This window comes from Panthera onca, chromosome A2 (genome assembly GCF_046562875.1).
Source record: "Panthera onca isolate mPanOnc1 chromosome A2, mPanOnc1 haplotype 2, whole genome shotgun sequence".
Lineage (NCBI taxonomy): Eukaryota > Metazoa > Chordata > Mammalia > Carnivora > Felidae > Panthera > Panthera onca.
The window spans coordinates 13,018,615-13,039,529 of NC_138340.1; the positions used below are offsets into that span (position 1 = coordinate 13,018,615).

A 20,915-nucleotide genomic window follows, 5' to 3' on the forward strand; every position below is an offset into this window, starting at 1 on the left:
ACCTCCCGGAGTTGTGGACTACAAATCCCAAGAGACTTCGGGGGCACGGCCTCCGCCCACTTCCGGATTTTGCGCCTTCGCCTCCAATTCCCGGGCGGGGTTTTGCTTCCTCAACCGAACTTGACCACCAAAGGAGGAGGTGTGGTGGCCAATGGACGCGTGACTTAGTGGGATCTGGCCAATGGAAGCGCGCAGAGGCCGCTATCCTTGGGGCGGGGCTAGAGTGCAAGCCAATGAGGGGGGGCGGCGGCGCCATCAGTGTGGGCTGTGCCGTGGCTGGAAGTTACTGTGCGGCGGCGGCTAAGAAGGCGGCTGTGGTGGCGGCGGCGGTGGCTGAGGCGGTGGCTGAGGCAGCGACGGAGGAAACAGAAGATGGTGAGAGAGGCTGCCGGGCCCGTACTCCCCCCTCCGTTCGACAAAATGGCGCCGCGGGCCCACCCACCTTTAGTAATCCCTGAAGCCCCTCACCTCCCAGCCCGGCCCCCTCAGGCCCCGCCCCGCCTCTCGCTCTGCCTTATAACCTTCAACCTCGGGACCCTGCTGTGAGCTTCCTGCTGACCCCACCCCAGCTCCTTCTCTCCGACCCCTGACCCCATGTAGGCTTCCAGGCCCTGACAACCCATTCATTTCCGGGTCGCTGCTTCCCCGGAAATCGGTGGGGGTGGGGATGGGGTCTCCCGAGACCCCCCATTTCAGGCCTTGTCCTCGGCTTCCCCGGCCTGGGTGTCTCCAGTTCATGAGGATTTGGGAAGCTGGCCTGGGCGTTGGGGAGGGGGAGGGGGCTTGACTTCGTGACATGTGGGGCTTTGTAGCCAAAGGAAGTGCGACATCACAGACTGCCCAGGTCCCCCAGAGCCCTGATCCCACCCCCAGGATTCCGGGCCCGGACCTGCCCCTAGGAGGGAGCAACTTCATCTCTCCGATCCCAGGCCTTTCTGCGTTAAATGGAGGTAGCAATAGTCCAGACTTGATAGAGTTGTGACAATTGAGAGAACTGATTTCGTGAAGGGCTTAGGACAGTGAACGCTCAACAGATGAGCTGGGTGACTTGGGGCTGGTGACATCTTCTCCCAGCTGGCTTCTCATCTTGAGGTGGGAATAATGCCAGCTGGTTGGGCCATGCGCTCATCCTGGATTTGGTTATAGTGGTTCTTTGGGGTCCGTCCCCCAGCCTGCAGAGTGGGATGGTGACTTGGCATCAGAGTTGTGCTGAAGGCCCCACCCCCACCCCCGAGCTGACAGAGGTGATGCAAGCTTTTGCAGGGCAAGTCAGAACCCCGTGGTCCCTGGACCCAGGGCCCGAGCCCACAACCCACGGGATGTGGTGAGGGATAGGCAACAGAAGTAGGAGAGGGGAAAGCGGGTCCTTAGCACGCGGGTCCCCAAGCCTGGGTGTTGTCCCTTGATTCATTGCTGCAATCTCGTCCCCCACGTCCAGTCCATAAGAAGTTCTGATGGCTTTGCCTCTAGGATGCATCGTGAATTCGTCCACAGTTCCCTACCCTGGTCTAGGCCCTGCCACCACTTGTCTGGACGCCCGCCCCAGCCTCTTCCCTGGTAACCTTACCTCCATCCTGCCCCCCCCCTCCCCCGCCCCGGCAGCCTGTAATTCACCCAGAACCAGAGCGAGCTTGTCACTTAAAATGTAAATCTCATTCTACCACTTTCTAGCATATAAGATACTCTAGGGCTTGCTTGCTTTCTTTCTTTTTCTTTCTTTCTTTCTTTCTTTCTTTCTTTCTTTCTTTCTTTCTTTCTTTTTTTCTTTCTTGTTTAATGTTTATTTACTTTTGAGAGAGAGAGGGAAAGTTTGTGCAGGAGTCTGAGCAGGGGAGGGGCGGGCGTGGGTGGGAACAGAGGATCTGAAGCAGGCTCGGCGCTGAAGGCAGAGAGCCCCAAGTGGGGCTCCAACTCAGGAACCCGTGAGATCTTGACCTGAGCCGAAGTCTGATGTTTAACCGACTGAGCCACCCAGGTGCCCCACTCTGGGGGTTTCTTGTAACCCAGATGAGACCCCAGCTGCCCCCTCGCCCCCAAGGCCCCGTCTATCTCTGTGATCTCATCTCTCCTGTTCTCATCTCTTCCCTCAGCTCCAGCCACACTGTCCTTGTTTTCATGTCCCCACACTCTTGAGTCCCTTCCACCCCAGGTCCTTTGCATCTGTTGCTCCTTCTGCCTGGAATGTTCTTTCTCCTGTGAACATCACCCCCTCGGAGGAGCCCTTCCTGACTTCAGGAGGCCCCTTGTCTCTCGTCTCTTGGCACATTATTTCTTTTCCTCTCTCTTTGGGTGGGTTCACTGGTGGACTGCCTGCCTGGGGATGGCACACACATGTTCGGTGAGTGTCTGCTGAGGCAGGTGCACGGCTTCTGGGCCCAGCTTTGGCTAGGATTTGGCCGGCTGGCGTGAGGATTTCTCTCCTGTGCCCGAGGCCTTGTTTTCCTGCTTGGCTGGCAGGAAGTACCGGTCATCCCATCTTCATTCATTTATTCAGCACAGACACACTGGTGCTAACAGCTGGCCTTCAAGGGAGCTCTGCGAGAAACTCTTTCCCGGGCTGGGGGGCCACTTGCCCCAGGTCACCCAGCCAATGAGGGGCCCGACCGGGATTGAGTGCAGGTTGTGGGGTTTCTGCACCTCTCACCACTCTGCCACCTGGCTCCATGTGAGCCCTGCCAGGGGTCCAGGATGGAGACAGCCCTGCCCTGCCCTCTGCCCTCAGGGAGGAGCCAGTCCAGCGAGGGAGATGGACATAGAAACGAGTGACCTCATCGGGGTGTGATTTTGGCTCTAGCAGAGGTTCTCAAGGCGTGGGGAGAGGGAAGGGGCCAAGGGGGTTCGGAGCTGAGCAGAGAGGTTGGTGGGTGTTTCCAGCATGGAGAAGGGAGGGGCACTCTGCGGGGGTGGCCCAGGACCAGCACAGATGGAGGGGCTTTGTGGCAGGAGGACAGCGTGGGCCAAGCCGAGCCAGGGCTTTGGAGGGGCTTGAGCAGGGACAGGAGCCCCTCGTCACCCTTCAGGTCTCAGTGCCTGCATCATTGCCTCTGGGCAGCCCTTCCTGAGCCCCCGAATCAGTCACAGCTTTCCCCAGTGCTGTCCTGGATCTCACAGTCCCCTCCCGACACCCTGTCCTCATGGCCACTCAGCACTCACCAGCTCTTCCAGTCTCACCTGTGTCCCTGTGTACTCGTGCTTCCCAGGGCCGAGGGCGGGTCTGTTGTGCCTTCCCCCCAGGGCCCCGCTGCCTGGTGCAGGGCCTGCCACATAGTAGGAGCCTGAGGAAAACCTTGCTGGATGGATGAATTTGGCTCCGCCGTCTGGGGTGGAATTGGGGCAGGGGTCCTGGGATGGAGGAGGCAAATTTGAGGGGCTTTGAGCTGGCTCCGGGGCAGTGGGTCACCCAGACGTCACGCTTCCTGAGTGGGTGGGGGAGGCTGACCCACACTCCAGCTTCCCTAGCTGGTCCGTGCCGCCGAGGTCTCGCTAGGGCCCAGGAGAGGGAGGGCTGGGCCCTACAGAGGTGGGAACACCTGCTCTCACCTGCCCTAGAGGGTGGGGGGCATCACCTGGACAGCTGCTTCCCTGATGTTGCTGAGTTCTGGCTCAGGTATGCGGATGGATCTCCCAAGGGAGGGTTAATGTGACCTGCAGGGCCTCTGAGGCCTTGGTTTTCAGGAAGGGAAACTGAGGCACTGGCATGTTGTGTAAACAAGGAGCTTGGCCTCTGAGGTTGGGTGAACCTGGGTAAAATCTGGTTTCTTGTTTTCTTGGTGGGGCTGGGTGAACGCAGACGAGGACCATGTGACCTTTCTGCCTCCATTTCCTCGTCTTTATCATGGGGTGACTCCAGCCCCTGGTGGGCCATGTGAGGAACCCCTGCCCACCTGCCCCACTCCAGGCTTGATGACAGTGCCGCCCTCCTGTTCTGCTAAGAAGTCACCCCAAACTCTTGGCCATCATCCTTCCCCAAGCATCCCTCAGGCTCTTGTGCCTCAGTTTCCTGAGGTGGACCTGGCTCTCACTGGCCTTTATCGCCCCCGTCTTATGGCTGAGAGTCACTTCCTTCCCAGAATCAGGGCCTTTCCCCTCCAGAAAGCTCACCCTTTCTTGCCCAGCTCATGCCAAAGTGTCAGAGAAAAAGGACTTTCGATAGGTCAGGGCTGTGAATGAATTCCGGTGCTGGCTCCCGGCAGCCGCACGGGCCTGGCTCCGTGCCATGGACGGGCCATTCTCCCTTCGCGGAGCAGCCTCCAGGTCGGTGGACCCCAGGAGCAACCCCTGAGCTGACTCTTGTTCACAGACCTGTCTGCTTCGGTCCACACAGCATTTTCTGAAAAGCCCAGCCACCTTGAACAACCTGGTGACGGCGTGCTAAGACTTGGGTTTCTGAGTTTTCTTAAGACTTGGGAGCTCATTTGACCCTGGGTTCCCGTGTCCGTACAGCAGCAGCCTGTGTCCCGGCTGCCCTCTCCCCTTCACCCAGGGCCCTGCTCCCCCACCCCTGTTTATGGTCACTCTGGCCCACAGGGTCTTTTAGGGTAGCCGAGCCCTTTTCCATCCCAGGTCTCTGTCAAGGTGGATATGTGGAAACGAGACCAGGTGTTTAATATTCGGCAAGCACAGAGGGAAGGTCTGGGCCCGGGTTCGACTCCCTGCCCTGCTCCTTGCTCAGCCTCCATTCTCCCCGCTCTCAGCTGGTTACAGGGCTGTTGTGAGGACCCCAGAAGAGAACGCTCACTTATCCCAGGGCTGCTTTTTTCTGGTCCCAACAGTGTACACCTCAGGTAGCCAGCTTAAGGGTGCATTCTGGAAAACGTCACGGGAGGACCTGAGGAAGGAAACTGGAAGTCAGCTGGAAGCCCAGTCCCACAGGCACCCCAGGGATGGCCCGACCTGCTGCCCTGTCTCACTTACCATCTTCCCTGTCTTCTAGGCAGATTTTTTGAAAGGACTGCCTGTCTACAACAAAAGCAATTTTAGTCGATTTCACGCTGACTCTGTGTGCAAAGCTTCGGTGAGTACGCGTTCAGGGCTCTGGGAGTGGTTCTGGAGCTGCCGGGGTCGGGGGGGGGGGGGGGGGGGGGCGGGGGCGGGGGCAGGGCACGACGTGGACACACTGTCGAGGTCCCGCCAGGAACGCAGGCTGGTCTTCGAGCCCAGCCCCGCCCACATCCTTGCACATAGTTGTCTTTGTGGGAGGGTGGGTGCCCAGGTGAGGGGTGGGGGACCCCAGTCAGCCCGCCTGCTCTCCTCACCTCCCCGGCTCTCCTGCAGAACCGTCGTCCCTCAGTCTACCTGCCCACGCGGGAGTACCCATCTGAACAGAGTAAGTGGCCTCTGTCAGCCTGTCTCAGCCTGGCTGTCGAGGGGAAGGGCCCCAGGGCGGTGTGGGTGGTGAGCTCCGGGATGCCTGTCAGCAGCTGGAAGCCTGGCTTTCTCCGGGAGCCTCCTGATCTCCACATGCTGGCGTTCACATGCGGCCCCGAGGGGGCCCTCATTAGCTCTCATCTGCTGCTCGCCGGCCCCCTCCCCTTCACCTCCCATGAGTTTGGGTGTCCCCTGCCAGCACCGCGTCGCAGACCCTGAGCCGCGTACTGTAGGGAGGGGTCCCCGCCCAGCCTGGGGTGGGCAGCTCAGGGAGGGGGGGCGGCCAGGTGGAGGGGCCCGCAGAGAAAGGCACAGAGCGCGCAGAGCAGGACGACCTGAAGGTTATCGTGGTTGTGTTTTATTTTAATTGTGAAAGGAACCTACCTGGACCCTGCTGGGTGGGTTCTGTGCTCACCGGGGCACAGCTGTATAGGTCTGTGTTCCTGGTCTGCCTGGACCCGTGTGCCGGCTTTCCTTCCCCGACCTGGGGGTGGAGCCCCAAGTGCGGCGGAGGTCCTGGGTCTCCCTAGGAAGCAGGGGCCCAGCTGGAGCAGCCGGCTCAGGCCCCCGGTAGTAGCTGTGTGTTGGAGCAAAAACACCAGGCTTCCCGAGCTCTCCCGTGCTGGGGGTGCAGACTCGGAGTCCCCACGCAGTCACCCAGGCAGAGCCAGGCTGGAGACCAGGGAGGGGCGAGGGCCTGTCCTGGGCGGGGCAGCGCAGGCCGGGCTGGGGGCTGGGCCACCTGCAGCCTCTTCCCGCAACTTTCTCCGCCTTTTCTCCTCAGTCATTGTGACAGAAAAGACAAACATCCTTTTGCGCTACCTACATCAGCAATGGGACAAAAAGGTAAGGTGCCTGGGGTCAGGTGCCGGAACTCATGGCAACGGTGGTGGCCAGCAGAGGGGCTCTGAGTGGGGGATGTTTGGTGGCTGAATAGCAGTTTGCCAGGCAGTCTAGGGGAGGGAAGAGCATTTGAGAGCAGTGAACGGCGTGCCGAAGCCATACGGTTCTGGCGTTCAGGGATGGGTAGGAGCTTGTCAGGAGGTACAGAGGCCTGACTGCCGCTGAGGCCTGGCTCTCCACAGCCTGCCAGCATGGCCCGGGCAGCAAACAGACTTCAGTGTTATTGCCGAAAATCTTTGTTTAATGGTGAAATGTCACATGATTAAAGTTCCAGGCAATATGGGGCGCCTGGGCGGCTCGGGCGGTTAAGTGTCTGACTTTAGCTCGGGTCATGATCTTGTGGTTTGTGAGTTCGAGCCCGCATTGGGCTCTCTGCTGTCAGCAGAGCCCACTTCGGATGCTCTGTCTCCCTCTCTCTGCCTCCCTGCTCGCACTCTCTCTCTCTCTCTCTCTCTCAAAAATAACTAAACATTAAAAAAAAAAAATTCCAGGGGCGCCTGGGTGGCGCAGTCGGTTAAGCGTCCGACTTCAGCCAGGTCACGATCTCGCGGTCCGTGAGTTCGAGCCCCGCGTCAGGCTCTGGGCTGATGGCTCGGAGCCTGGAGCCTGTTTCCGATTCTGTGTCTCCCTCTCTCTCTGCCCCTCCCCCGTTCATGCTCTGTCTCTCTCTGTCCCAAAAATAAATTAAAAACGTTGAAAAAAAAAAAAAAAATTAAAAAAAAAAAAAAAAATTCCAGGCAATACAACGGGGTGTAGTTGTAGTGAAAGGTCTTGCCACCCCCATCCCGAGGCTGCCTTTTTACACAGGACATTTTTTTCTTTTTCTTTAATGAAAACTCGCGTGCGTTCTGCAACACAGTCTGGGGGTTTTTGCCTAACACTGAGCATCAGACAGCGGCCTGCTGTGGGTGAGGTTGGAGGAGGACCCCATGATGAAGGGACTGTTCTGAAAATCTCAGCTGCGTGGCCCACCCCGTCCTCCTCCCCAGCCCCGGCAGACCTGGGTTCCCGCCGTGGGGGAAAGGAGATTTTCCCACACAGGCCCGCTTTCCTCTTCTGTGGCAACGCACGCCTTCCCTGGGTGGCTCATGGGTGCTCTCTGCCCTCTGGCTGGGTGGCTTATTCCTCAGTGTGTTCCGTGCAGAGCCGGCCGTGGTGACTCCTCACAGGGCCCGGGAAATGCCTGGCAGTCTGGGGCTGGCGGTCCCAAAGACTGTGGCTCAGCCCGGGGCGGTCCGGCAGGCAGGAGAGGCCCTGGGCTGGGTGCCCAGCTCCAGGCCCGGCAGCAGGTTTTCAGGGGCTCGCCCAGATGAAGACTTACGCGCCCCCCCTTTTGCCCTGCCTCTCAGAACGCCGCCAAGAAGAGAGACCAGGAGCAAGTGGACCTCGAGGGTGAGAGCTCGGCGCCCCCCCGCAAGGTCGCACGGACCGACAGCCCGGACATGCACGAGGACACTTAAGACTCTCGCTCCCCACAGGCGCCTCCTGTCTTGTCTGCTCCTCGCCCGCCCGCCTTGTGTAAGCGCCCCCCACCCTGCCCCCCACCGGCCCGCCCCCCGCCCTACAATCCATACCACTTCCAACCTCATAGGAGCCGATGTATTTATTTTCCTTGAGTTTTTATTTATGCTGTAAAATGTACCAAGCGATGGTTAAAGGGGACGTCAGACCCAGTAGTGCGATGTTGGTAGATGCTTTTTAAAAAACATTGTTATTCACAACCCCTCCCCCCCAGAACCCCCTTTGTGCCCCCACAAGCCCCCAGTTCTCCGGAAAAACCAGAGCGTGTCTGCAAGGGCCTAGAGCCGGGGCCCTGCTGTGGCCCGGCAGCATGCGTGGGAGCCCTTCTCTCTGCTCCTGCTCTCCAGTCCGGGCCTTACAGACTTGGCTTGGACCTGTGTCGTGCCCAGGCTTTGCTCTGAATGTGTGCCAGGGGGAGAAGTCGGCATTTCCGGATCTTTCTCTTAAGTCATTTTATCATGGACTAGTGCGTGCTCCGTGTCCACCCCAATAAAAGGATCTTTCCTACTCGACCTCGCGTCTTGGCTCCGTATGCCTCAGCCCCAGAGGACGGAGTCACTGAGAGTCGTCTCATCACCACCAAGAGGAGCCAAGAGGGCCCCCCCACATGCTGGGGCCCTGGGAGCCACTGGATTCTCTCACGGGCCTGCTGTGGCCGCCTCGCTCAGAGCCAAGACCTGCCTGGACCCACCCCCCATGCCTCACCTGTCAAGGTGTCCCAGAGGACCAGGACACCCCTGAGAGATGGTCCGTGTTGCCAAGGACATAACTGTGGTCAGCCCCACACCCTGGATGCCTCGAGTCAGGGTGGTGTTCCCACCGGCCACTATGGAGACCGCCCAGGTGGCATGGCCTTGAGCGCCCCTGGTTCAGAGACGAGGCACATGGAGCTCTGAGGAATGCCCAGCCCTGGAGCTGTCAGTCAGCAAGTTACACAGCCACTGGCGGGCTGTCAGCCAGGCTGGGTTTGGGCCCGAGCTTGGAGACGTAGAGGGCATTCAGGCTCCAGGCAGAAGGTTTGAGGCCTCAAACACTGGGCCTGAGGCCAGGGGGAACGCTGCTTCTCCCCACCCACCAGCCCCAAGTGGGAGCCGTGGCCTGGGAGCTGAGTGCTACAGCCTTGAGGGCGGTGAGGGGTTGGGCTGTGGAGCTGGAAGGAATGCCAGGCTTTATGGGGTGCCACCAGATTATCACCGTGGAGGTCCCTGCCTGAGCCAGACTGCTCCAGCCTGGGCTGCCCGGCGCCTCCCACGGTGGAAGGTTCTGGGGGTCACCACCGAGCTGTGCCCTGTGGGGCCAAGGGGCTTTTCCTCCCAGCTTTGGGTGGCATTTACGCCTGTGTTGAGTCCCTGTGGTCACAAGGCAGGTGCTCACAAGATGCGAGCTTGCTCTCGGTGGTGCTGTGGTGGACTGAGTCCCCAGAGGCTCTCAGACTCCTTGGAATCCCCAGTCTCAGGGGTTGGTCTGACCTAGGCAGGCACTCGGTGTCACTGATGGTTAGTGAATAGACTTCAGCTTCAAAGCGTATGGGATAGTGAGAGCCGGTGGCACGCCTGCCCTCGTCTCTGTGGCCTCGGTTCCCTTGTGAGGGACTGGGTTAATCTCCTGTCAGCGTCAGCCACGGCTTGGGCAGGGGTCCCGTGGCCATGGCCCACCTAGGCCTCCCTGTGGTCTCCCTGGTGCAGGTTTCCCTCAGCCAGCCTCTGCCCAGCTCTCCTGCCTCTGGGACCGCCCCTTATTCCTCTGCTCCTTCAGACACCAAACTCTGCCTTCCCTCACCTCTGTGCCTTTGCACAGGCTGCTCTCCTGCCTCCAGTGAACCCCGGTTTCTCTTTCACAGCCCTCCAAAGTGCCCCTGACTCACACTGGCTCCCCCTGGTCTCCTTCAGCCACGGGGCAGGGCCCATCAAGCTCTGAGCCTTTGGATGTGGACATGCTTGAGGGGGAGGGGCCGCGTCCCATCCCTGACTACGCAACAAAGAGTCCCAGCAGCTTGGGTCTGACAGCAATCCCACAGTGGGGCATCCTGGCCACTCCCCAATGGCATCCCCAAAAGTGCCATCCCCTCAACATCGAGACTCGGGTGCCAGGTGCCTTCTGATTTTCATACCCCAAGTTCCTTTCACTGCTCTGGCTCCTCAGATGGCAGCCTGGGAGGCAGTTATCCCAGAAAGTGCGGCCTAGAGGACCGTGTCACCTCTCACCCTGCAGGGCCAAGGCCAACTCAGGACCTGGGCCTGGCACCCAAACTGCTGAGTCCTTTCGACACTTCGAGATGTCTTCCTTTGTCTAGGAAGCTGAAGCCAGGGCCTCAGGCTCTGCAGCTCCTCCCAGGGGCCCCAGGCCTGGACTCGGCCCCCAAATCTGGGCCGTCTCAGAGTTGGCGCAGTCTGGAGTTTTCCATCTGTGGCCTCAAGACCCAGTTCTTAGGAGGAGGCCCCCAAGGGTCACAGGATGGGAGGGGCACCCACCCTAGGCCTGCTAGGTCCCCAAAAAGCCGGCGCCAACTACAAGTCACTGGGCCCCCTGACCCCCTCCCTTCCACTGCTCTGTCCTCGGGCACTGTTGAAATATACTTTTTATTGCATTTCTGCCGTTTTACAAAAATATGACAAAATAAATTAAAAACAAATAAATAATCGCCTATTCTGTGTGTTTTCTGTTGGTTTTGGGGGGTTTCCTTTCCCCCATCCCGGTCGAAAGGAAAACGGCAGATGGGGAGGGGGGCCGGCCCCCGGCCCTGCCCCAGAATGGGGCAGCCAATACTGGGGGCCGTCGAGCCGAAGCGCGTTTTCTGGGTGGCGGCCGCCGCCCCGGTCCACGACTGATATTGCATATGAGAACAGGAAGGCAGGGCGGGCGGGTGGAGCTAATGCCAGCCGCTGGGCCAGCACACGGCCTGGGGGCTGGGGCTGGGGCTGGGCGAGGGCGCCGGGGGCTCCGGGGGCTCGGAGGTGGGCGGCAGCGGCGGGGGCGGGAGGCTGTAGAAGCTGGCGTCCCCCGGCAGGGGCTGCGGGGCGGGCGGGGGCCCGGCGAGGGCGCAGGGCGGGCACTCGGCGGCGGCGGGGGCGGGGGCCTGGCGGGGGGCGGCGCCCTCGCCCCCGCAGCCCCACGGCCCGTCCCACTGCCAGCAGCCTGCGGGCGGCGTCGGGGGCCGGGGCAGCGGCGTTGGCGGCGGCGGCGGCGGCGCGGGGCTCCGGCTGCGGCGGGTGCGGAGGGCAGGGGCGCCCACGGGGGCCAGCGCTGTCCCTGCGGAGGCGAGAGGGGCCGTTCCGGGGGGGTGCCGCCCCCGCCGCCGGACCCCGCTCGGACCCTGCCCGCGCTCCCTCCCGGGCTTCCAGGCACCTCGAGGGCCTTATTGCTTCTGATCAGTGACAAGGGGTGGGCGTCTTCCGGTGCATCCCCTGTCTCTGGGCACTGGGCCCCTCCCCGTCACGGGAGGGGGGGGGGGAGGGGACAGTCTGAGGAAGTCCCTCTGATTTCTGACCTGCGTCCCTGGTGTTGCAGCTGCCACCTCTTGGGCTCCCTGGGGGATGAGCTGCTGGAGCCTGGAGCTGGGTTGGGCTGGGGTTGGGGCTAGCAAGGTGGGCTGGGGGGGGGGGGGGGGCGGGTGGGCACGAGGCTTGCACCTCTGCTCAGCGCGAATCCGGGTGCAGCCTGTGGCCGAGCCCGCCGAGCTCCCTGGGTAGGCAGCCCTGGCCCCCACCTCCAAGGAAGGCCTCCCTGAACAGCAGGGCTGCAGGTTAGGGACTTGCATAGAGGCCTGGGGGGGGTCCAGTCCCCCCAGGATGAGCTGGGTGTGGGGTCTCATAGGGGCAGGAGAGGCTGGGCCAGGTGGGGAAGAAGCCTCCTGCATCTCTCCTGGCACCAGAGCATGGAGGGCAGGGTGCCCTGGGAGGGCCGCCGGGACAGGGGGCTTTGGCTGTCAAGGGTCCCGGAGATACTGAGCAGGCTTTGACTGAGAGGCTCCACGTACCGCGTACCCAGGTTCCCAACCGGTACAGAGACCGGGCCTCCTCTGTCCCCTTCAGCCCCTCTCCCCAGGCCTGGCCACCCCATCCCTTCCCGCAAAGCCCAGCCCAGAGTCCCCACCCCCGAGTTAAAGCTTGTGACCTGAGCCTTCCTCTTCAGGCCGGGGGGCGTCCGGCTCCTCAGCCGCAGCCTCGTCCACCGGCCCACTCCGCTGGGCTCGGCCTCCTCCGCCGCTGGGGGTCCCATCCAGCCGGGCCTGCCCACCTGCCCCGTTGGACCCGGCGTCAGCCCGGGCCCCACCGAAAGGAAAGAGCTTGCCAGCGTGGAAGGCCTTGGGCGGTGAGTGGCTACGCTCTGGGTCCCGCCGTGTCTCAGGCGACTTGAGGAACTTGAAGCTGAGGAAGGCTGGCAGGCGGGTGTCGCTACCCGTGGGTGACTGGGCAGGGGGTGGCCGGGCGGCAGGGCCAGCCCCCGCGCTGGCCAGTGAGGATGCGGCCCCAGACGACAGGAACTTGCCCTGCAGCGGGATGATCTGTTTCAGCTTCATGACGTTGTTGGGTGCCAGCAAGGACCCCGGGCGCTTGGGCCGCTCTTGCCCGTGGCCACCTGCCCCACTGCCCTTGGCCTTGGCAGAGGCCTTCTCAGGGGCAGCAGGGTCCAGCCCTGAGCCTTCGGCCCGAGCCTCCTCCCGGCCGCTGGCGTCGCGCTCTCGCCGGGCATGGTGCTCCGCGTGGCGCTGGCGCTCCTCCTCCTCCCGCCGCCGCCGCTGCTGCTGCTGATAGCGGTGCTGGGCCTGGCGTTCGTGTCTCTGTGGGCAGAACAGAGCCATTAAAGGGACTGGGCAGAAAAGCTGTGTGAGCCCCCCCCCCCCCCCCCCGGCCCATGCTGGTGCACCCTGCAGAAGCGGAGAGAGATCCAAACACTTACTGGGCACCAGCTGCCTTCCTGGACCCACACTGGGGCTTTCTGTGGAAGTGGGGAGAGATCTAAACACTTTTTGGGTACTATTTGCATCCCCGAGCCCACCCAGTGGCTCTCTGAGGTAGTAGGGAGAGATCTAACCCCTTATTAGGCACCAACTGCATTCCCGGATTCATGCCAGTGCTTTCTGAGAATCGAGAAGAAAATTTCTGAGAATGGACAAGAGAACTGACTGGGGGGGGTGGGCTCAGTCGGTCAAGCATCCAACTCTTGGTTTCGGCTCCGGTCATGACCTCGCGGTTCGTGGGTCTGAGCCCCCCATCGGGCGCACTGACAGCACGGAGCCTGTTTGGGATTCCCTGTCTCCCTCTCGTTGCCCCTCCCCCACTTGCTCTCTATCCTCTTCTCTCTCTCTCTGTCTCGAAATAAAGAAACAAACATTAAAAAAAAAAAAAAAAAAGAATTGAGAAAGGGGTAACCACATATTGGTTCTTGACTGTCCCCTGCCTTCTGGAGAACCAGCGATAGAGTCATGAGTGGCACAGGCCAGACTCCACGCTGGCCAGTCCAGGAGCCTGTAGCCCCACGTGGCTTTGTCAACGTCGGTTTCAATAATTTGAATAAAATGGCAAAACAAAATAAAGTGCGATGCGAATTCCGCCTCTCAGCTGTACCGGCCCCATTTCAAGTACTCGTCGGCCGCCCGGAGCCAGGGGCCACCCAGGCAGCGCAGACAGAGGCCATCTCGGTCATTGCGGAGAGCGCCGCCCGGCGCTGGTGAGCTCCTTGGCCCACTCGGCAGCTTTCTGAGGAATGTGGCAGAAGCCGGGCTTCTAGGAAGCATCAGCTGTGTCCCTGGCCCCAAACGGGACACCGCCGGTGAGCTGGCCGATGACTAAATGTTCACAAGTGCCAGCCTGGTGCTGGACGCCACCGGGATTCCGGGAGGGGACGGGCCGGTGCGGAGCGCTAATTATTACACTGGGCTCCGCACATCTTCCCTCCTGCTAAGAGCCCGGCTGCCAGCCAGCCGGCCGAGGTGGAGAAGCCCCAAAGAGTGAAGGAGCAGACCAAGCCCAGCGCACCAACGTTCCCCGCCCCCCCCCCCCCAAAGTGTACCTTGAAGGCCTCCCGGCGCTGGTACTCAAGCTTGGCCATCTCCTCGGCCACCCAGCCTGGGATGTCGGGGATGGCCACGTGGATGAGGTACTTGAGGAGCAGAGCGAAGTGCTGAGACAACAGACGAGGACGAGGCTGCAGGCTCCGGACGCCCTGCCCTGCGGCCCCCCCAGCTCCTCCTCCCCCCGCCCGCCCCCCTCCCCGGCCACCAGCCCCACCTCAAGCACCACCACAGACACGATGGCCGCTTCGGGGCTGAGCCAGGGGAAGAGGCGCTGCAGCTGCCCGCACTGGCCGATCAGGTAGCAGTTGACCACGATCGCCAGGACACCCATGGCCTCCATCACCTTCTGCAGGGGAACACGCGGGGTGGGGGTGGGGGGGCTCCGGTGGGGTCCAGCCGCCCTTTCCCGGGGCCTCCTGCCCCTCCCCAGCGCACCCGGACTCCCTCGGGGCCTCGGCTCCGAGTCCTTGGCCGCCCCCACACCTGCCACTGGCCGATGCTCTCAACCCGTTGCCCGAAGGGCCGCTGCAGCCCCGTGCACAGCTTGAGGGCGTCGCTTCGGATCTCGATGAGGTTGTTGACCAGGGCGCACAGAGCGGCCAGGGGGAAGGCAGACGAGAAGAGTACCACATAGCCGAACTGCACGAACATCTCCTGGTAGTCCTGGAACGTGTCCTGCAGGGGGCGGGGCGGTGCCTGGGTGTGGCCTTCCGCCCTCCCTCAGACCAGAATGCCTCCTCCCTTAGACTACCTTCCTCTCTCTCAAGCCTTGCCTTCCTCCGATGATCCTGAATGGACCCAGAGCTCCCCTTCCAGGAAGTTACTGACCACATCCAGGGCCCCATTTTATTGCACCCCTCCCACCTCCCCCCTCAGACCGCAGGCCCTGCCCCTCGGAGGGCCTCGCCTGGGCCCTCAGACGCTCTCCTCACCTCGTACTTCTTCATACAGCTCTCAAGCTCGGCCTGGGTAAGCTGGGGTGAGTGCTCCTCCTCGGGTGGGTCAATCCAGGATGACCGATTCTGTCGCCGCTGCCTCCGGGCTGAGTCGCCCGAACCTGGCTCCGGGTCTGGGCCCCCGTCTGGCCCCTGGTCACGGCCCTCGCCCCCAGCCCGGCGGAGCAGGACGGCCGGAGGCTCCCGCTCGGGACTGCCGGGAGCCCCTTCGGCCTCATCGTCTTCTTCAGCCAGTGTGAATACTCCCGGCTCCAGCCCCTTCTCCACCATAGTGGGGCTCCCCTCCTCCAGGAGGGCCTCTGGGCCAGGTCGCCGCCGCCCAGCCCCTCGTTCAGCAAAGCTGACCTTCTTCAGCCGGAGCCCACAGTCCAGGAGGCCGCTCTCCTCACCCTCCTCCTCCTCATCTTCCTCCTCCTCCTCCTCCTCCTCATCCTCCTCCTCCTCCTCTTCTTCCTCCTTGCCTCCCCGGGGCCCATCCCCCATCTCCCCACCTTCCCCTGCGGGCCGCCGCTCCACGGTAGCCTCCTCCTCCTCCTCAGGTGCCCCACAGCCCCCACTGAGACACCTGCGGCCCCCGCTGCCGCCTCCGCCACCCTCTTCGGCCTGGGGTTCAAGGCGGCGGGGTGCAGGGCGCTGGAGGCTCAGCAGGCCAAGCAGGGCACGGGCCAGCTCCCAGGCAGCCTGCAGGCCAAGCTCGCCACGGCCCAGCCGCCGGTACAGGTGCGGCTGCAGGACCTCACGCACGTTCTGGAGGAACTGGCGGGTGATCAGCAGAGTGGCCAGCATCTGGGGGCAGGAAGGGGGTGGAGAGAGGCCACGTGGGGGGCGGGCGAGGCCCCGGGCACCGGGACAGGCTGCTGGGACTGGGCACCCGCCTTCTAGGAGCAAGCTTCCAGACACATGCCCTGAACCCAATTGCTAAAGCCACCCCTCTGGATGTCCCGGGACATGGAGACCCCAGCACTCAGCCTCTACCACCACTCATCTGCCACAGACCATAGCCTGGCGGGCCAGTGCTCCTAGCCAACCTCCTGGGGTTGTAATGCATGTCTCATCCTGCCGTGGCTCAAGGTCCCCTGCTTGCAGCACTGCCCAGGAGCTCAGCTGGTGCCCAGGGCCTCAAGAGGCCCCTGCCATCTGCACCCCATCAGCAGAGCCCCAGCCCCTTGGAACATGCACCCTTGGCTCAGCGTGAGGCCCCAAGCATAGCCACACTGCCCACCCCGGCGAGACCCTGTGGGCTCGCCACCTGCCCATACTTTGGCCCGGGCCACGAGCAGGAGGCCCCGGAGGGAGAGGAGGAGCAGGCGGAACCGCAGGGCCGCGAGCGGGACCAGCACCGCCCGAAGCTGCCGCTCGAGGCTCTGGGACAGGGACAGGACGAGCAGGAGCTGTGGAGGGACCGACGGACAGGTGGACGGACAGATGGGGGGTGGGTGACAGGCAGAGAGAGGACACACGGACGGACGGACGGACAGAGAGAGAAGGATGGAGGAGGGGGGGGAGGGGCTGGAAAGCCCGTGGACCCCTTGGCCAAGTCCGGCCCCCCACTGGCCGCCATTGTGGGGGGCACTGCCGTGGGCTGGGGTCTCACCTCTTTCAAGCGCTCCATGTCCTTGAGGTAGAAGCCAATGTAGAAGAGGCTCAGGTATGAGTTGACAAACTGGAACTGTGGGAAGCAGACAGGTAAGCAAATTTGACCCCAGGAGCCCCCCCTGTGCCCCATGTAGGCCACCCCCACTGCCCGCCTGCTGGCCGCCACTCACCAGGACGACTTTGATGATGAGGTGCTTCTCATAGGCGCTCTCCAGCCGGTAATTCTCTGGGGGCCGAGGGGGTGAGTGAGGAGGTGGCCCAGGCCCCCTGAGAGCAGCGGGGAGCCTGAAGGCCAGTGAGGACCTTCCTCCCCAGGGCAGCGGGACCTCCCCTTGCAGGGCGTACCCATGTCGTTGAGCCAGATGGCGAGCTTCTTGTAGCCCTCTGCGCTCACGCTGACCAGCAGGGCCAGCACGACCTTGGGCAGGAAGCGGGCAAGACGAGGCAGCCCTTTCACGCTCAGCACCAGCTCCTGCAGGGGCGGAGGTTTTACAGGTCACCCCGGCGTCTGGGCTCGGCTTGGGGGGTGGACCCGGGCAGGTGGCTGTCTGGTCAGGGCCAAGGCCGGGGCTGGGGTGGGGGTGGGGGAGGCCAGAGGTCACCTGCAGCTGGAAGCAGCCGAGCATGAGCAGGAACACACAGGCCAGGCAGGTGAGGCACAAGGGGAGACTCACGAGCAGCTGGAAAAGCAGCCGCTTCCAGGGTGGGTAGTAGAACTCCTCAGCCCGCGTCACAGGGCTGATGCGCCGGATACCCTGGCAGAGGGTGGGGGTGGGGCTCAGCGTGAGGCCAGAGGTGCACCCTGCCCCACACACCCTTCCCAGTGCTCTGAACTCCATTTCCATCCACCATGCCTTTACCTCTGTGGTGACGCTCCCCCCCCCCCCCCCCAGACCCAGAACACCTTTCCCAGGCCCTTAAATGCATTTTCCCACCCCTCCCCTTCCGAGCATGCAGATCCCCCGACTTGGCACACCCTTTCTGATGCCGTAGCCCCATTTCACATCTTGTCTTTGTCCCTGCAGTGGCCCCCCACCTCCACCTCTCACTCTTGGGAGTCCTTGGACCCAGACACCCACGACTGACCCTGAACTGGGGCCGTGGCTCCTCCACTGCTTCCCCAGGTGAGTCCAGCGTCCCCCATTTGTAGGCCAGCTCCGCCCCCCTCCGTTTCCACTCCTCCAAGAACAGGGTTGACCAGACCACGTTGAAGAGGGCAAAAACCACACACGATACATCCCGGCTTGTCTGGGGATGGCGGAGGGCCGAGCTGTTGGCCAGGTTGGCCCAGGAAGGAGGGTGTCTCAGGTACCCCAGCCCCTGCCCAGCCCACTCCCAGCACCTGATCAGCCTCCGTAAAAGTGTACAGGACAGAGCCAAAGACGGCTGGGTATACCATCGCTGATGTGTAGAAACCCAGCCAGGCAAAGTACATGGCAATCTTTACTCCGAAGTAGTCACAGATGTCATCTGCCAGGGGCACACAGCGGGGGGTGGGGTGGGGGGGTGTTCTGGTCAGCCCTGCCTGCTCCGGAGACTCCCGCACACACACACCCCCCCAGCCTGGGGCCACACCTAGAGGCTGGTTTTCACACACAGCTTGCACCCACGACTTCATGAGGCGGTTCAGGATGCGCTGCTCATGGACCGGGAACACCTGCTGGATGATCCCGCGGGCTGCCAGCTCAGGGACTGTTGGGGGACAAGAATGCGTGAGCCCCACCCTTCTGCCTCTGCCTGACCTGGCCAGCGCCCTTGGCCAAAACCCATGTCACAGCTTTTCCCTGCTTTTAAATCTGCAGGGGCCCTTCCCAGGAGAGAAGTCCTGAGTAGACAGATTATCTAGTTCTCCTTCAGAATTTGGAGGTGCAGAGGCAGGCAGGAGAGGATGCAGGAAACCTGGTAGGATGGGGCCAGTGTAGAACCCTGTTTTTAAATAAAGCCATTTGGCCTCAGCTCACTGCTCCGAACGTCTGAGGATCGGTGCAAAGTTGGCGTCAGGAGGTGAACTTGGGGTAGCTGGTCTCTTGGAGAGGAAACTGAGGCCCAGGGCCGCACCACCCAGTGCATGGAGTGCTGTCCATGGTCCTGCCCCTACCTTATGCTAGACCCAGAAAAAGGTTTCTCAGGGATCAACCTCCCAGGGAGTAAGCCCCACCTCTTAGTTAAAGCCACACCCCTTCATCTCATTGATTGATGCCTCCAGGCCCCACCCAACTCTTCACTAGCCTTTGATCAGTTGGCTCTAGGCCCCGCCCTCTTACGTTGATAGGCTGTCCTCTAACAGCCCCACCCAACTCCCCACGTGTGATTGGAGGTTGGTCCCGCCCACTCACTGATTGGCTGGTCCTCCAGGAAGCGCACGTTGTGTAGTGCCTCGCCCTGCTTGGCTCGCAGGTTCTGCAGCCAGAAGCGGATGATGCTCTGGCGTTCCTGCAGGGGACAGGGTTTGAGCACAGGGAGCAGCAGCCCAAGGGCTAGGGGTGCACACTGGGAGCCAGAGCTGGCCGCACCTGGGAGGTGAAGAAGCGCAGCTCACTCTCCACATTCTCGTAGATGAAGTCCTCCTCGCAGGAGAAGCCGCGGGTGCCCCCGCCAAACTCGGCCTTTACTGCTTTGCGCAGACCCAGCTCGTCGGCTCCTCGAAGCAGGCTGCCAGGGAGACAGGGAGGTGGCATCATGGAGAGACCCTGGCTCACCTTCCTGGAGCTAGGGTTGATATACCTGGCAGCCACCTGGGACAAATGCAGGGCGCTAGACCTCACAGTTAGTGCTTGGAAGGGTGGGGAGCTGGGGAGCCGGGTCAGCGAGAGGCTAGGGACAGAGACTCGCCTCTCATACGTGGCGGTGACGAAGAAGGCATAGGCACGCGTGTGGCGGTGGTGGCGGACTTGTACGATGAGCTCGGGGATGCCCACGCGGATGTGGTTCAGCAGCCATAGCAGCGTGTGGTCATCAGTCGTGTCTGCCAAGGGGCACAGGGACTGATGGCTCTTGTCACAAGGGGTCTGAGGCTTCTTACACACTCCTACTCAGGGTGGCCCGGCTCAGGGGAGCCCAGGGCAGTGGGCACAAGTACCTGGAAAGGTCATCAGCACATCGCAGTTCTCCGTGGGCACCGTCTTCATCCACGCCTTGTGGGACACCAGGTAGCGACCAGCCTGCAGGAGCCGCTTCCCAAAAAGCTTGTCTAGGGGGCAGGTGGGGCAGGGCCCAGGTCAGGCCACTCCCAGACCAGGACCCCAGCCTCTGGTTCAGTCCCTCCAGCCCTGGCCCTTGCTCATACACTCTCCAGGGCTCCTCAGCACTCAGCCTAGCATTCAGTGGCCTGCAAGCTCTGGCCTCGGCTTATTTCCTTCCCTCCGTGTCCTTGCACCAGCCAGGCCCTCCTCCAGAAATGCCCTTCCCCCAGGTCCTCCCTTACAAATCTTACTCATTCTTGAGGCCCAGCTCCGCCTCCAAAACCACGATCGATAGGGCGCTCACTAGCAGCCCTGAGCGCTACACCACATCATGTCAGCGCGTCCTCAGAGCTGGGCGCGGTTCTTATCCCCATTTCACAGGTGAGGAAACTGAGGACCGGGGCGTTTAAGTCACGCACCCAAGGTCACAAAGGCGAGCTGGGATTCGAACCCAGGACCGTATGATTTTGTATCCTCTGCGGAGTGGCTCTTTCGAGCGCACCCCTGCCGGGCTGCGATCCGTTAGCTCAAGGGGTGACTGGGCTCGGCCCCAGGCCCGGGCTCTCAGAGGGGTGTGTCCGCGTCTCTGCTCTGGGACCCCCGCCCCCTGCATCTTCCCAGCCGCTCTAGCCCCGCCGCAGCCGCAGTGCCCGGAGAACCGGCCCCTCGACTGGACTCCAGGCCTGGGACAGCTGACCCCAATCCCCTCCCGGTCCAACCGCCGTGCGCACCCCAGGCACCTGCAACCCTGTCAGATCCAGCCGCCGCACACATACCCAGAACTCCGGACGCCGGGGCTGCAGGCTCGCCCTCAGGCGGGGGCCTCTTGCCACGCTCGCCCTCCAGGGACGTGCCCCCGGCGTTGGAGGTGGCTTCGGCCATGGCGAGGGCAGGTCAGGTCAGGGGCTGCGGGCGGCCCGAGCGCCGGGGGGCCGCGGGCTCATCGGGCCGGTGCAGCCGCGGAGCGCGCTGGAGGTGGAGACAAAGGCCGCGCCCGCCCGCGCCGGCCGCCGTCCCCGCGTGCCCGAGCGCTGCTTCTCGTCTCCGCCCGCGCGGAACCTCGATTCTCCTTCTCGTCCCCGCGCACGTCGCTCTTGGGTTCTCGACTCCGCCCGTGTTGTTTTCTGGATTTTGTTCTCGCCCGCCCACTTCGCTCTCTGGTGCTCGTCTCCGCCCGCACCAAAGGTGCATTCTCTTCCTTGTCCCTGCCCGCGTCATATTCTGGGTCTCGTCCCCGCCCGCCCCGGGCCTGGATTCTCCGCCTCCGAGCCTTAGTTTCCCCATCTGCAAGTGCGGGGTTTGGAATCTGAGTTGGGCGTGATTTGACTACGGCTGGACGTGGGAGGGGGCGGGCCAGGTCGGGGGAGATTCCAG

General features: G+C 62.5%; 2 protein-coding genes across 7 annotated transcripts; one reads left to right on the forward strand and one right to left on the reverse strand.

Moving 5' to 3' along the window:
* Positions 1–243: 243 nt before the first annotated feature.
* On the forward strand, positions 244–8,303 carry DDA1 (DET1 and DDB1 associated 1). Of its 2 annotated transcripts, none has more exons than XM_060630589.3 (5): positions 244–375; positions 4,934–5,014; positions 5,275–5,326; positions 6,152–6,213; positions 7,620–8,303. In XM_060630589.3, the coding sequence occupies exons 1-5, from the start codon at positions 373–375 to the stop codon at positions 7,728–7,730; spliced, it is 309 nt and encodes a 102-aa protein (XP_060486572.1). In that variant the 5' UTR covers positions 244–372; the 3' UTR covers positions 7,731–8,303. The 2 variants fall into 2 exon arrangements, with proteins under 2 accessions (XP_060486572.1, XP_060486571.1); XM_060630588.3 differs by lacking the exon at positions 244–375 and adding an exon at positions 815–950.
* Positions 8,304–10,351: 2,048 nt separating this feature from the next.
* ANO8 (anoctamin 8) lies at positions 10,352–20,686 on the reverse strand. 5 transcript variants are annotated; one of them, XM_060630578.3, is made up of 19 exons: positions 20,318–20,685; positions 19,439–19,549; positions 19,192–19,324; positions 18,873–19,011; positions 18,696–18,792; positions 17,935–18,051; positions 17,702–17,829; positions 17,446–17,607; positions 16,962–17,114; positions 16,705–16,831; positions 16,530–16,585; positions 16,358–16,432; positions 16,023–16,154; positions 14,740–15,549; positions 14,291–14,482; positions 14,022–14,153; positions 13,804–13,914; positions 11,905–12,571; positions 10,352–11,040 (listed from the first exon to the last, which is right to left on the reverse strand). In XM_060630578.3, the coding sequence occupies exons 1-19, from the start codon at positions 20,421–20,423 to the stop codon at positions 10,661–10,663; spliced, it is 3,828 nt and encodes a 1,275-aa protein (XP_060486561.1). In that variant the 5' UTR covers positions 20,424–20,685; the 3' UTR covers positions 10,352–10,660. The 5 variants fall into 5 exon arrangements, 4 of the variants coding, with proteins under 4 accessions (XP_060486561.1, XP_060486563.1, XP_060486562.1 ...); XR_009609569.3 differs by having other exon boundaries at positions 10,927–11,040; positions 11,137–12,571; positions 20,318–20,682; XM_060630580.3 differs by lacking the exon at positions 17,446–17,607 and having other exon boundaries at positions 20,318–20,686.
* Positions 20,687–20,915: the final 229 nt, after the last annotated feature.